The sequence below is a fragment of the Bubalus kerabau genome, chromosome 2 (assembly GCF_029407905.1).
Source record: "Bubalus kerabau isolate K-KA32 ecotype Philippines breed swamp buffalo chromosome 2, PCC_UOA_SB_1v2, whole genome shotgun sequence".
Taxonomy (NCBI): domain Eukaryota; kingdom Metazoa; phylum Chordata; class Mammalia; order Artiodactyla; family Bovidae; genus Bubalus; species Bubalus kerabau.
This window is the reverse complement of record NC_073625.1, coordinates 55,330,607-55,346,570: the sequence shown is the minus strand read 5'-3', so window position 1 is coordinate 55,346,570 and position 15,964 is coordinate 55,330,607. Positions and strand designations below refer to the sequence as shown.

The following is a 15,964-nucleotide window of genomic DNA, read 5'->3' as shown; positions in this document are numbered from 1 at the left end:
TTTTTAATATGCATCTCTTATATATTCATGTATTCACTTAAAGCAGAAAGCTCCGATTATCCTTAAAACTTATGAAATGGAAATGAGAGTTGTGAAATAGGATCCCTGTTCATGTATTTTTAAAAATTTTTGTTTCTTTTCTCCTTCCTGCTAGACTTCCTTCCTTCTCCATTTCTTTTTCTCTTCTCCCTTCCTCTTTCCCCTCCTCTGCCTCTCTCATTCATTCATTCCTTCAATCTTTTTTTTTAAGTATATCAAAAATTTTTAATATAAATTTATTTATATTAATTGGAGGTTAATTGCTTTACAATATTGTATTGGTTTTGCTGTCAACAAGTTATGATGTTAATGAGCATATCCTTCTATGCAATGAAAGGATGCTTTTCATTTACACTCTAAATGAGCAAATACACATCTCTGACAACAATCAAGAATATTCTTTTGTTAATTAAATATTCCTAAAATATTTTTCTACAGGACAACAATAGGAAATTATTACTCTTATTACAAAGATCTAAAAGTACACTTGTTCTGTTAGAACAGTAGTGCCCTTGTCCTTCTATTAAAAAATATAAGCAACAGTTTCTTTTTTTCTCCTCCTGCTTTCTTTTCTGTTCCCACTGATTAATCACCATTTCATCCTAAGAGGAAAATAATTTTCTTAAGATTCTGTTTAAGTAACATATTTTACTCCACAGAATGCCAGCACTTATGCTTGAGAGATTTTTGTTTCCAAAGAAAATAGAGGTTCTGTCATCACTTGAGCTTAATGGAATTTGGATACTTTTTCCTTTGATAGGATTTTTTAAGAATCCAGTCAATGTGACAAATCACATGCCATCCATTATCTATGCTATGCTCCAAGAAGATGTAAAACATTTCTAAATGTGGTAAATTAATTTATTACTTAAAAAAAAAAAAAAAAAACTTAAACTCCTCTAACACCTGGAAAATGTATGTGTGTGTGAGTGTATCAGTGTGCAGTTCTTTTCATATCACCAATGAATGAGTTTATATGAGTTTTTAGGCTTAAGCTAGCTTTCTTGATTATTTTTGAATGAGTTGCTAAAATATTTCTTTCAGAACACTGACATTCTTTTAATTTTATGGTGTAACTATACATATACTCTTCATGGTAAATTTTCATTTTTTTGTCAAGTTTTTATTCATTTTACTTGTTGTTTAAATTTATAATCATTAAAATGTAAACTAGCCATGTTCTTTGGTATTTATCAGTACCTTTCCATTTATTTGAGTGATTTTTCAAAAAGCTTTATTTTATTTTAGATTATTATCACTTTACAGTTGAAGAACCTAAGTCTCAGAGAAATTAATTTTCAGTGCCTTTGGAAATATTCACTGGAGGGAAAAGGCTGAAACCTCATTTGGTGTTTCTTCTGTATTCTATCACAGTTTCAGCACTTCATAGAGGCATGGTGAATGTGTCTAGTTTGTCTCTTCTTGTCTTTGTTCAATCTGGACTCCATATACAGTACTTAACAAGTGCAAGTCTGATCCTGTTCCTTCTTTTACAGCCTGTCTTTATGTTTCCATTACTCTCAAGATCAAGGCCAGTCACTTCCATGGCCCATAAATTACTGCAGTATTTTTCCCTGCCTACCAAATCAACCTCATTTGACTTTCCCTAATGTGGTATGTACTTTAGTCACATTGGCTTTTATTCAGATTATGTACATTCTACCATAAGGATTTCCAATACTGAGGTCATTTTCTAGAAAATGATGGGCTTCCCTAATAGCTCAGTTGGTTAAAGAATCCGCCTGCAATGCAGGAGACCCCTATTTGATTTCTGGGTTGGGAAGATCCACTGGAGAAGGGAAAGTCTACCCACTTCAGTATTCTTGGGCTTCCCTTGTGTCTCAGGTGGTAAAGAATCCGCCTGCAATGCACGAGACCTGGGTTCGATCCCTGGTTTGGGAAGATCCCTTGCAGAAAGGAAAGGCTACCCACTCTAGTATTCTGTCCTGGAGAATTCCAAGGACTATAAGGTCTATGGGGTTGCAAAGAGTCGGACATGACTGAGCAACTTTCACTTTCTAGAAAGTTTCATCCATACCATTCTCACATTCTCAACATAGTCTTTCTGACTACGTTCTGCATTCCAGCTAACTCCATTTCCCTGCACCACTAAAATTTCCATTATATTATATAATATCTCTAGAATTCTAGTGTAAGTGGGCTTCTGTACCCATGTAAATCATTACTTGGCTTATTGTTTCTATAAAGTGAGTTCTGTAGAGATGACATCGTCTAATTGCATCTTCATGTTTGATCACTTTGAGTTTTGGTCCACCCCCTAGCCTCCTCTGCCTGCTACCAGTCTCTCTCTTGGTAAAACATAATTGAATGCAGATTACAGAGGATTCTCTTACAGGGTATAGTGGAACACTTTGCTTTGTAGGTGAACAGGCTATCCCATTTCTTTACTCTACACTTTCCTTTCATTAAGGTGATATCATCTCCCTGGTTGGGTTTCCCAAGTTGCTCAGTGGTAAAGAATCTGCCTGCCAATGTAGGAAATGCAGGAGACATGGGTTTGATCCCTGGGTTGGGAAGATCCCTTGGAGGAAGAAATGGCAACTCATTCCAGTATTCTTGTCTGGAAACTACCATGGACTGAGGAGCCTGGAAGGCTACAGTCCATGGGGGTCACAAAGAGTTGGATGCTACTGAGTGACTGAGCATGCACGCAATCTCTCTGGTAACTTGTATGCTAAATAGTTTTTAAAAGTACTGAAAAACTTGATAAATGCTCTGTTTTTAATAGGCACCATAAGTTATAGTACCTACTGAAAACTTTTCCACTCTATAAACAACCACTTTGATTGGCTACCTATTTCAAATGGCAATTGATTCATGGAATGGATTTATGCAAGGTTTTGTGTTCCACATTACAATCCCCTGTTTTGTTGACTCTCAGAACTGTCTTCAGGACCCAGCAGACATTGTGTTAGAGTTTCCAACTGAGTTTCCAAAGTCTGTTGACTTTCACAATAAATCTTGCTAGTAACTATTTTCTGGAAAGAATATTTTCTTTACCATTAAAAAAAAATAGTATATATGTGCTGTTTTCAGCTTGGCAGACTCCACATGCATTGTTCTCCATTTTGTGTTTCATACAAATTCAAATGTAGCCAAGTATAAAAATGAGCTCTGGCTGAGTTGATCAGCCAAAATATAACTTCATTTACCAAGTTAAATCTTCGCAGGGATTTTACCAACTTTTTGTACTGGTTTTTGATTTTTAATTTAGTATGAATTATGAGTAGTCACCAATGATCATTAGTAATGGGGACATAGGTCACAGATGTAAGAAGGGCAGCTAGAGCTGTAGCAGGTACATAGTAAGTGGTCAGTTATGATTTGCTGAGGGCATACACAGGATGATATGGAAGAATGCCATAAACATAATGGTGAGCGAAATGAAGTTAGGTGAAGAAAAGTGATATTATATGATTTACATACATTAGAAAAATAAGAAAACTTACTAATCTGTATGGTTAGGGGCTTCCTGCATGACACAATGATAAAGAATCTGCCTGCCAAGCAGGAGACGTGGGTTCAATGCCTGAGTTGGAAAGATCCCTTGGAGGAGGGCATGGCAATCCACTCCAGTATTCTTGCCTAGGAAATCGCATGGTCAGTCAGAGTGTGACATGACTTAAGGATTAAACAACAACAAATATATGTGGTTAGAATCCAGGATAGCAGTGAACTACTGGAAGAGGCAAAGTCCAAAGGGAGTTTTCAGAGCTGGGAGGTATGGGGTTGGCTATTGATGCTCTGATTTTGATCTGCATGCTGGTTATAAAGATGTGCTTAGTCTGTGAAAATTCAAACAGCTTACTATACACACACACACACACACACACTTACAATACATATGTAGATATATACACTTACAGTATGTATAAGAATGTAGATAATAACTTAATAAGTACTGAAAAGTATTTGATAAATGTAAATGTGGTATTTTCTACAACTGTGGTATCAATGAAGAAACATATGTTAAACTTGCACAAGGAACTAAATTAGTATCTTTTTTACAGTTATACAATGCACTGAAATCTTGCATGCTGTCAACTCTCTAAAATCAAATATAAAAATAAGTTGCTAACTGAGTCTCCCAACATTTGACAAATGTTACTGATTTAGTTGCAAGATAGTTTTTGGACAGTGTGTGTATGTGCGTGCTCAGTCGCTCAGTTGTGTTAGACTCTTTGAGACCCCATGGATGGTAGCCTGACAGGCTCCCCTGTCCATGGAATCTCCCAGGCAAGAATACTGGAGTGGGTTGCCATTGTTTACTAAAGGGAATCTTCCCAACTCAGGGATTAAACCTGCATCTCTTGCATCTTCTGTATTGGCAGGCAGATTCTTTTCCACTGCACCCTGACAAGTAGCAAGTGGTAAACTAGTTTTTGAATAAACAAGCATATCCATTCAGTGAGACTCTATTTTCCATCCCGTCTCCAAATATCTATTAGAACCCAGTCATTAATAGTCCTGGCCCTTCATTTCCTTGATGCCAATAAATTGCAGATAACATAATTGATCTCAGTTCCTTAGAAAATTATGTATACATTATTTTGTATTTATTTTTCAGTGTCTTGTTTGCTCCATCCTTCTCTATGCCAGTGGGTGAATTAGATTGCTCTTACTTCCTTCTACCAGGAGAGGGTTGAAAGATCAGCTACCTGCTCTGCCCTTTGGATAACATCCAGCTGGTAAATGGAGGTTGCCCTGTCTCAACAAGGCCAGGAATGGAAGATTCGTTATTTGCCTACTGATACCAGGGAAGGGGGAAATTGGAGCCCTGCTACCTGCTTCTGCAAGACAGCAACATGGGTTTTAAGTCAACTCCCCACTCAGGCCTGCTTAACATGTGGATGGGGAGAGGGTATGCTGCAGTTTTTCCTGTTGGTATTTGACAGAAATAGAGGCGCAGTTAACTTCCCTGGTGGCTCAAACAGTAAAAGCATCTGCCTACAATGCGGGAGACCCAGGTTCAATCCCTGGGTTGGGAAGATCCCCTGGAGAAGGCAATGGCACCCCACTCCAGTACTCTTGCCTGGAAACTCCCATGGACGGAGGAGCCTGGTAGGCTGCAGTCCATGGGGTCGCGAAGAGTCAGACACGACTGAGCTACTTCACTTTCACTTTTCACTTTCATGCATTGGAGAAGGAAATGGCAACCCACTCCAGTGTTCTTGCCTGGAGAATCCCAAGGACAGAGGAGCCTGGTGGGCTGCCGTCTACGGGGTCACACAGAGTAGGACACAACTGAAGTGACTTAGCAGGGGAAAAAGGCTTTTCTCTGAATTTTTTTTTTTTTTTTTGGCATAGAGGCAAGAGAGGACTGGCTGTTTGGTGGCTCCTGCAGCACCCTGCCTGGGATGCTGCGTGTTACGTCACTCGGTCATGTCTGACTCTTTGACCCCATGGACCATAGCCCTCTAGCCTCCTCTGTCCATGGAATTCTCCAGGCAAGAATACTGGAGTGGGTAGCCATTCCCTTCTCCAGGGGATCTTTCTGACCCAGAGATTGAACCTTAATCTTCCTTGATTTAGAACCTTGATCTGAAACACAAGCAGATTCCTTACCATCTGAGCTACCATGAAAGCTCCCTGTCCAGGAGATATGTGAGGTAATAATGAAACCCAGGGCTTCCTTGTTGGCTCAGTAGTGAAGAATCCACCTGTAATACAGGAGACTGGGTGTCAATATCTGGTATTTCTGAAGAGACAAACTCATATTCTATTCTATCTTTATTTACTTCCTGAAGTCTACTTAGTCATTGTTTCTGCTCATGTATTATTTCTACTACTTTTTTGCTTGTTTATTGACTTCTACTGCAAACTTCTAGGAATCTCAGTATCTGGCATTTAAATCTTTTAAATCTTTATGAAAATTTTGATAAAATTCAGTCAGGCTCTTCTAACTCAAGCTTTCATAGCAATCTATCCCACAGAATTCTGATTCAACTGAGTTTGTCAGTTCTAGATTTGGGTGCTCAGTACATTCCTGGCCCAATTACAGATGAGTTGTGAGGCTAAGAAATGTGATATCAGCTTTTTCAAATTCGCTTAGCAGGATTCTGGGTTTGAAAGCTGTTAGAGTGGCACTGTGGGTGTAACGTATCTTCCTTTCTTCCCTTTTCAGTATTTGAGTTCTGTTTTGGCCACTGCCTGTCTGCATTTGCTTTTCTTTTTTTACCCCCTGCATCTCTGCATCTTATATGCTCTATTCTTCCTCCAACATCTGCCACTGGGTTTGTTTTCCTCTTCTGGGTGGCATCATTTACTCCACCCACACTATTTCCATATGCTAGTGTTCCCAGGGGCTGGAAGGACTACAGGGAACTTTCCAGTAAATTAGCTTAAGATATGCTAACTGAACCACCATTGCATTTGCAAAGAATGATCAGAGATCTCTAAGTCACTTTGAAACTGAAGATTTTTTACAATTATGACCACAACAGAAATGTCAAAGTGCGCAGTTTGTGCCTGCATGCGAGCTTAGTCACTTCCAACTCTGCGACCACATGCATTGCAGCCCACCAGCCTCCTCTGTTCATGGGATTTCCCCGGCAAGAATACTGGAGTGGGTTGCCATACCCTCCTCCAGGGGATCTTCCCGACACAGGGATGGATCCTTGTTTCCTGCCTTGCACGCAGATTCTTTACCACTGGTCCACGGGGATGAAGCCCCCTGCAGCTTATACCTATCTATTAAACTCTTAGAGTTTGTATTTTACAGATTTGCTCTAGCCCGAATGCAGGATGTACAAAAAAGCAAAAGTCAGTGAGGAAAGGAAATCACCATTCAGTGTCTTCAGCTGTTGGATACAAAAATTAACTCTTTCACCCTATTCTTTGTGAGAAAGGGGTTCGCATTTTCCAGCTAGGATACGGACAACAGGTCTTTTCCAAACTTCTGGATGTGTGACAATCTCACTGCACCATGATATACTTTCTGATTCTGTCTTATTCTTTCTTCCCCATACCTAAAAAAAAAAAAAAAAAAAAAAAAATAGAAAGAAAGAAAATCTTTATTTATTTGGTGGTGCCAGGTTTTAAGGACCCTCTATTTGTGGCACAGTAGTTGCTGTGTACGGCTTGGTTGCCCAAAGGCATGTAAAATCTTACATTTTTGACTAGGGATTGAACTCATGTCCCCTGCACTGGAGCCACTGGCTCATCAGGGAAGTCCCTTCCCACACAGTTTTGGTGTGCCTTCTGCCTCCTTTATCTTTCATCCACAGGTTTTCCTTAACCTATGTTACTGTTGTTTAGTCATTGAGTAGGGTCCAACTCTTTTGCAACCCGATGGACTGTAACCAGCCAGGTTCCTCTGCCCACAGGATTTCCCAGGCAAAAATACTAAGGTGGTTTGCCATTTCCTTCTCCAGGGCAGCTTCCCCACTCAGAGATCAAACCTGCATCTCTTTCATTGGCAGGTGGATTCTGTACCACTGAGTCTTTGATATTTTCTTGATTTGTGTATGCAGAGTTTCACAGTCTCAACTGCATTTCCTGAACAAAGGAAGACCGTTACTATGATAGCATTATCAGAAAAATTGAACCAAAACTTTTTGATACCAGTATATATTGTTTCCTTTGTAGTCAAATTAACAAGACTGTAGCCAGATAAATTCATAATTTATACCCAGGTAAGTAAGGACGTTGGCACATGTTACTCAAAAACTACACAAAAAACCCTTTCAAAATTGGGAAACATTAATAATGCTCTTTCAGTACCATAACTCTACCACCCTTTTTCTCTTTAAAAGTGTAGCTACCTATAACTCCAGGGAAAGAAATGTATGCAGAGAGAGAGAAGAATATATCAAGATGAAGCTCCAGTAAATGCTGCACTCTGTAACAGTGATGCAAGACGCTACCTTCCAGTTTATTTAAAAAATACTGAGCTTTGTCTTAGAAATGGTTTGGCTTCCAGCACTGGCTTCCATGCATCAAACAGTGTAGGGAACAAAAAGCTGACTGTCCCAAGAGAGTTTCAGCAGCGTGAGAAACTCAATACATTCTTCATCCAGAAGTTGTAGGAAACTATCATTTTTTTTTTCTTAGTAGATTTTAAAATCAGAAAACCAAGACTTCCCAAATGAGTCACACCTCAATAACTAAGTATTTTCCCATGTAACTTTTGAACCTAGAGATTGCACTTCAAGCTCATAAAAGTAATTTGCATGTAAACTGTGCCATTGATTTGGGGATGATGGGGTCAAGACTAAAAGTAAGGTTTAGGAATAACATATTTTGCAAGCTGAAAATGTTGCTTTTGAATAAAATAAGTCATAAAACATCAGTCTCATTTATTGAATAATGTTTATTCAGATTAAAGTATAGCAAGGATAGCATGAACCTGAATGACTATTGATGTCCATTGAAAACATGTATCAAAATTTAATATTTTAAAAGTCAGAGCTCAACATTTCAAATCTAAATATACTATTAAAGCACTTTTAGGATGGATTTGTCAAGATCCACAACCCAAGACCACTCATAAGCTTTTCTGGAAATGATTTATATTTACATTCAGGAAGCTCTGATTTTTAGAACTGCCACTTACTACATGGGTGATTATGTCAGGTTACTTAGCCTTTAATGATGTTATCTTCTAACCTAAAAATGTCTTTTTCCAAAAGACATAGCTCTCCAGTTTTGGTTCACTTTCTAGCTCCATTTCTTTGGTAAAGGTAGCTGTATCCAATATGAAGAAAACTTACCTAACAAGCAAGGTCTCAAAGTAGTTAATTAGCCATTTTTGTCTTGAGTATGGGGACTTAACAACACAAATGCCCAGCTTACTGATAATGTTGTATTTCAAGAAGTTTTGAATACCAAATAAGAAAAATTATTGTGAAATACAGTGAGCAGATATGAATAGAGGGGGAAGAAGTATTTATTCAGTAGAATGATAGAGAACAATGGGAGTAAACAATGTTTGATTATCCTTTCTTTCATGGCAATATGAGAAACTACATCTCTATCAGGTTATAGGGTGATGACCAGTAAAAATCAAAGAGGTGATGGGTGTCACTCCTGGGCTGCAGTAATGCTAGTCCCAGGTAGCAATTCTTCTGCCTATCCCATCCTCCAAGATACTAAATGTAGAGGCCATTGTTAAGGTGATAAAAAGAGTGAAGCACCCTGATGTACCGAGTAGATAAGTCACCCAAATGCGTGGTGATCTTTACAAACAAAAGAAAAAAAAATTACGTATCTTAAGTTACTGAGATTTTGGGGTTAAAGCAAAGCCTGATCTATCCTGATTTATATGGAAATGATTAAATAAAAACTCATGCCTACATCTTTAAATGAATTTTAAAAGTATCATTTGCTGATAGAATTAAAAAGAAACCCTAAGGTCACACTCCATCTTTAATTGAATTTAATGTCAAATAAACTAGGTCACTATAATGCTATCATATAAGACACTTTTACATGAAGAGTGGTAGCAGTCTGGTTTTTGTCCATTGCCTTCCCATATGAGTTATTTTTCCTCCATATTTCCCTGAACACATTTGCTTAGTTTGGGGTGGGGGGGAAATCCCCTCTCTACAGGACTTCCATAGTAATTCCCAAATAATTCCAAATTTCTGGGAAGGAGACTGGTTTGAAAATCCATTGCTTGTGAATATTTTAATGGCTAAACCATATTTTTTTTTCAGCCCTAAGTAACTCTAAGTAGGTGCATAAAGCATGAAATAGATTGTTTTTTATTCCCACTAGAAAGAATCACACTCTGTGAAGAGATGAAAGTCAAGCTAAAGCAATTAATTCTTTTTTAAAAGGTGCTCAAACCCCATATTAAATTATTCTTTAATTTATGAATTGAGTAAATTGTGTCACATTCTCTGTCATCATATGAAAAATTTTATGTATTATCATTATTAGAGGCAATCGTTTGCTTCTAAGGCCAAAGGTTAATGTCTGGAATGACATATACTAGATTTTCTCCTTAATTAAAAAAAAAAAAAATCCCAAGCTATATAACTTAGATGATTATTTCAGCTTCAACAGAGCATAAATTATAAGTCATTGCCTTAAAATGTTTCTACTTACAACCAGATAAGATAAGCTTAAAACAAAGAAGCCAAGACTATCCATCATAAAACAAGCCCAGAAGTAAGGAAAGATGACTTCATGCAGGATTAACCATGAGACCAGTGTGTGTGTGTGTGTGTGTGTTAGTTGTCCAGTAGTGTCTGACTCTGTGACCCCATGGACTGTAGCCCACCAGGCTCCTTTGTCCATGGACTCCTTCAGGCAGAAATACTGGAGTGGGTAGTACCCACTAGAGAAGGGTAGGATTCCCTTCTCTAGAGGATCTTCTCAACCCAGGGGTTGAACCTGGTTCTCCCTCATTGCAGGCAGGTTCTTTACCATCTGAGCTACGAGGGATGTGTCCAGTATTGATGTGAGACACATATTACTATTTCTTTCATATTGTGCAATAATTCAGTCATGGTCCAAAACAGAAAATAGGGCAACAGCCCCTATAATATAAACTTTTTCATGTATTTAACATTTATAGATTTGAATTTGAGCTTGGGAGGGTATATATGGATGAAGGATACTTTCTTCCCATCTTTCTACTTTCTTCCTACTTCTAGAATCTTCTGTGAATTACAAGGACTTCCCTTTCTTTAATTTCTTGTCTAACTGGATATTTTGGTCATTTCCTTCTCTTTCGGGATGTTTCAGTCACCCTTGTGACCACCTACTCTGACAACCAGCCTGGTGTGCTCATTCAGGTTTATGAAGGTGAGCGTGCCATGACCAAGGATAACAACCTGCTTGGCAAGTTTGAACTCACAGGCATACCTCCTGCCCCCCGTGGTGTTCCTCAGATTGAAGTCACTTTTGATATTGATGCCAATGGCATCCTCAATGTTTCTGCTGTGGATAAGAGCACAGGAAAAGAGCACAAGATTACCATCACTAATGACAAGGGCCACTTGAGCAAGGAAGACATTGAACGCATGGTTCAAGAAGCAGAGAAGTACAAAGCTGAAGATGAGAAGCAGTGGGATAAGGTGTCTTCAAAGAATTCACTTGAATCCTATGCCTTCAACATGAAAGCTACTGTTGAGGATGAGAAACTTCAGGGCAAGATTAATGATGAATACAAACAGAAGATTCTTGACAAGGGTAATGAAATAATCAACTGGCTGGATAAGAACCAGACTGCAGAGAAGGAAGAATTTGAACATCAGCAGAAGAAGCTGGAAAAAGTCTGCAACCCCATCATTACCAAGCTGTACCAGAGTGCAGGAGGAATGCCTGGGGGCTTCCCTGGTGGTGGAGCTCCTCCATCAGGTGGTGCCTCCTCTGGGCCCACCATTGAAGAGGTTGATTAAGCCAGCCTAGCATAGATTCGGAGAAGGCAATGGCACCCCACTCAAGTACTCTTGCCTGGAAAATCCCATGGATGGAGGAGCCTGGAAAGCTGCAGTCCATGGGATCGCTGAGGGTTGGACACGACTGAGCGACTTCCCTTTCCCTTTGTGACCATACTAAAAACTGACTGTAGGTCGACAAGTTTCAGAGGAAGTGGAAAACTGATTGATTTAATATTTTCAAAAGATTTTTCTATTTGCATTAAGTATTAAAAGTGTTACAAAATGTGTTATAATAGTGTTAAAACTTTTTCACTGCAGAGAAAGTTGCAAAAACACATTAAAATATAAACCTAAATTAAGAAATAAAACAATTAAATTTTCATCATTCTAAAATAACCACTGGTAACATTTTGATGTATATTTTCCTAGAATTTTTCTGAAATATATATATATATATATATATATATATGAACAAGACCCAGTTTTCCCCCGAGTTAGTCTCTCCCATCGGGAAATTTCCATAAGCCTCTTACCCTTTTCCATCAGAAGGCAGACAGACTGAAAACCACAATCACAGAAAACTAATCAAACCGATCACATGGACAACAGCCTTGTCTAACTCAATGAAACTTTGAGCCACGCCATGTTGAGCCACCCGAGATGGTCAGGTCATGGTGGAGAGTTCTGACAAATTGTGGTCCACCAGAGAAGGGAATGGCAAGCCACTTCAGTATTCTGGCCTTGAGAACCCCACAAGCAGTATGAAAAGGCAAAAAAATATGACACTGGAAGATGAACTGGAGAAGAGTAGAGAAATAACTCCAAAAAGAATGAAGAGATGGAGTCAAAGCAAAAACAATGCCCAGTTGTGGATGTGACTGGTGATGGAAGTAAAGTCCAATGCTGTAAAGAACAATATTGCATAAGAACCTGGAATGTTAGATCCATGAATCAAGGTAAATTGGAAGTGCTCAAACAATAAGAGTGAAAATCGACTTTTTAGGAATCAGCAAACTGAAATGGATTGGAATGGGTGACTTTAACTCAGATGACCATTATATCTACTACTATGGGCAAGAATCTCTTAGAAGAAATGGAGTAGCCCTCAAAGTTTCATTGAGTTAGACAAGGCTGTGGTCCATGTGATCAGTTTGATTAGTTTTCTGTGATTGTGGTTTTCATTCTATCTGCCATCTGACTGATAAGGATAAGAGGCTTATGGGAGCTTCCTGATGGGAGAAACTCACTGTGGGGGAAACTGGATCTAGTTCTGATGGGTGGGGTCATGCTCAGTAAATCTTTAATCCAATTTTCTGTTGATGGACAGGGCTATGTTCCCTCCCTGTTATTTGACATGAGACCAAACTATGGTGGAGGTAATGAAGATAATGGTGACCTCTTTCAAAAGGTCCCATGCACACACCACACTCAGGGCCCCTGACTCTGTAGCAGGCCACTGCCAACCCACACTTCCACCAGAGACTCCTGGACCCTCAGGAAGTCTGGAACAGTCTCTTGTGGGGTCACTGCTCCTTTCTTTTGGGTCGTGGTCCACACAATGTTTTGTTTGTACCCTCCAAAAGTCTGTTTCACCAGTCCTATGGCAGTTCTGTAATCAAATACCATTGGCCTCCAAGGTCAAATTCCCTGGGGGTTCTCAGTCCCTTTGCCAGATCCCCAGGTTGGCAAATCTGTTGTGGGTCACAGAACAGTGTGATAATTTGTTTGGTGTAATTGTTCTGCAGTTTGTGGGTCATCTGCTCGGCAGCTTTATTGTGGGTAATGGCAACATGCTCCAAGAGGGCTTGTGCTACACCCAGGACTGTGGCACCCAGAGCCCCTGCCCCTGAAGCAGGCCACTGCTGACCTGTACCTCTGCAGGTGACACTCAAAAACTCAAAGGCAGGTCTGTCTCAGTCTCTGTGAGGTCTCCTCATGTGCACAAGGTTTTGTTTCTCTGAGAGTCTTTGGTGGGTATGGGGTTTGATGCTCAATGTGATTTTGCCTCCCTACCATCTTGCTGGGGTTTCTCCTTTGCCCCTGGATGTGGGTTTTTTGTTGTGTGTGTGTGTGTGTGTGATGCAACATTCTCCTGTGGATGATTTTTCTGCAGTGAGTTTTAATTTTGGAGTTCTCACAGAAGAAAATGAGTGCACATAACTCTACCATTTTGTCACTTGAAAATATTGGGCTTTTCCTTGCTGGCCCAGCCTGCAAAGCGGAAAAACCTGGGTTTGATCTCTGGTTAGGGAAGATCCCCTGGAGAAAAGAAAGGCTACCCACTCCAATATCCTGGCTTAGAGAATTCTATGGGCTGTATAGTCCAAGGGATGGCAAAGAGTTGGAAACGACTGAGTGACTTTCAGTCTTATGATTATACAGGTAAGTGACAAATAGATTCCCAAGATTAGATCTGATAGAGTGCCTGAAGAACTATGGATGGAGATTCATGACACTGTACAGGAGGCAGTGATCAAGACCATCCCCAAGAAAAAGAAATGCAAAAGGGCAAAATGGTTCTCTGATGAGGCCTTACAAATAGCTGTGAAAAGAAAGCAAGTGAAAAGCAAAGGAGAAAAGGAAAGATAAATACCCATTTGAATGCAGAGTTCCAAAGAATGGCATTGAGAGAAAAGAAAGCCTTTGTCAGTGATCTATGCCAAGAAATAGGGGAAAACAATAGAATGGGAAAGACTAGAGATCTCTTCAAGAAAATTAGTGATACCAAGGGAACATTTCATGCTAAGACGGGCACAATAAAGGACAGAAATGATATGGACCGAAGAAAAGCAGGAGATATTAAGAAGAGGTGGAAAGAATACACAGAAGAACTATACAAAAAAGGCTTCATGACCCAGACAACCACGATGGTGTGATCACTCACTTAGAGCCAGACATCCTGGAATGTGAAGTCAAGTTGGCCTTAGGAAGCATCACTACGAACAAAGCTAGTGGAGGTGATGGAATTCCAGTTGAGCTATCTCAAATCCTAAAAGGTGATGCTGTGAAAGTGCTGCACTCAATAGGCCAGCAAACTTGGAAAACTCAACAGTGGCCATAGGACTGGAAAACGTCAGTTTTCATCATTCCAATCCCAAAGAAAGGCAATGCCAAAGAATGTTCAAACTATCACACAATTGCACTCATCTCACACACTAGTAAAATAATGCTCAAAATTCTCCAAACCAGGCTCCAACAGTACATGAACCATGAGCTTCCAGATGGTCCAGCTGGATTTAGAAAAGGCAGAGGAACCAGAGATCAAATTGCCAACATCCATTGGATTATCAAAAAAGCAAGAGAGTTCCAGAAAAACATCTACTTCTGCTTTATTGACTGTACCAAATCCTTTGACTGTGTGGATCACAATAAACTGTGGAAAGTTCTTAAAGAGATGGGAATACCACACCACCTGACCTGCTAAGATCTGTATGCACTTCAAAAAGCAATAGTTAAAACTAGACTTGGAACTAGACTGGTTCCAAATAGGGAAGTGAGTATGTCAAGGCTGTATATTGTCACCCTGCTTATTTAACTTGTATGCAGAGTACATTATGAGAAATGCTAAGCTGAGTGAAGCAAAAGCTGGAATTAAGATTGCCGTAAGAAATATCAATAACCTCAGATATGCAGATAACACCACCCTTATGGCAGAAAGTGAAGAAGAACTAAAGAGCCTCTTGATGAAAGTGAAAGAGAAGAGTGAAAAAGTTGCCTTAAAATTCAACATTCAAAAAACTAAGATCATGTCATCTCATTCCATCCCTTTATGGAAAATAGATGGGGAAACAATGGAAACATGAGAGACTTTATTTTTGGGGGCTCCAAAGTCACTGCAGATGGTGACTGCAGCCACGAAATTAAAAGACGCTTGCTCCTTGGAAGAAAAGTTAAGACTAACCTAGACATGGAGGGAGGTTCAAAAGGGAGGGGATATATGTGTACCTATGGCTGATTCATGCTGATGTTTGACAGAAAACAACAAAATTCTGTAACGCAATTATCCTCCAATAAAGAGGGAGAGGGTGGGATGATTTGGGAGAATGGCAATGAAACATGTATAATATCATATATGAAACGAGTCGCCAGTCCAGGTTCTATGCATGATGCTGGATGCTTGGGGCTGGTGCACTGGGACGACCCAGAAGGATGGTATGGGGAGGGAGGAGGGAAGAGGGGTCAGGATGGGGAACACGTGTATACTTGTGGCGGATTCATGTTGATATATGGCAAAACCAATGCAATATTTTAAAGTTAAAAAATAAAATTAAAAAAAAAGAAAAAAAAAAGACTAACCTAGACAGCATTTTAAAAAGTAGAGACATTACTTTGCCAACAAAGTTCTGTCTAGTCAAAGCTATGGTTTTTCCAGTAGTCATGTATGGATGTGAGACTTGGACTATAAAGAAAGCTGAGGGCTGATTAATTGATGCTTTAAACTGTGGTGTTGGAGAAGACTCTTGAGAGTCCCTTGGACTGCAAGAAGATTAAACCAGTCAATCCTAAGGGAAATCAGTCCTGAATATTCATTGGAAGGAGTAATGCTAATAAGCTGAATCTCCAAATCTTTGGCC

The 15,964-nt window shown here is 39.5% G+C and overlaps 1 protein-coding gene across 1 annotated transcript in view; it reads left to right on the top strand.

The window, feature by feature from the left end:
- Positions 1-11,408, top strand: part of LOC129644423 (heat shock cognate 71 kDa protein-like) — a 196,322-nt gene extending 184,914 nt beyond the window's left edge. The window contains exon 4 of the mRNA XM_055570068.1: positions 10,753-11,408. Coding sequence (XP_055426043.1) covers positions 10,753-11,408 — 656 coding nt within the window. The remainder of the gene's footprint in view (positions 1-10,752) is intronic.
- Positions 11,409-15,964: the final 4,556 nt, after the last annotated feature.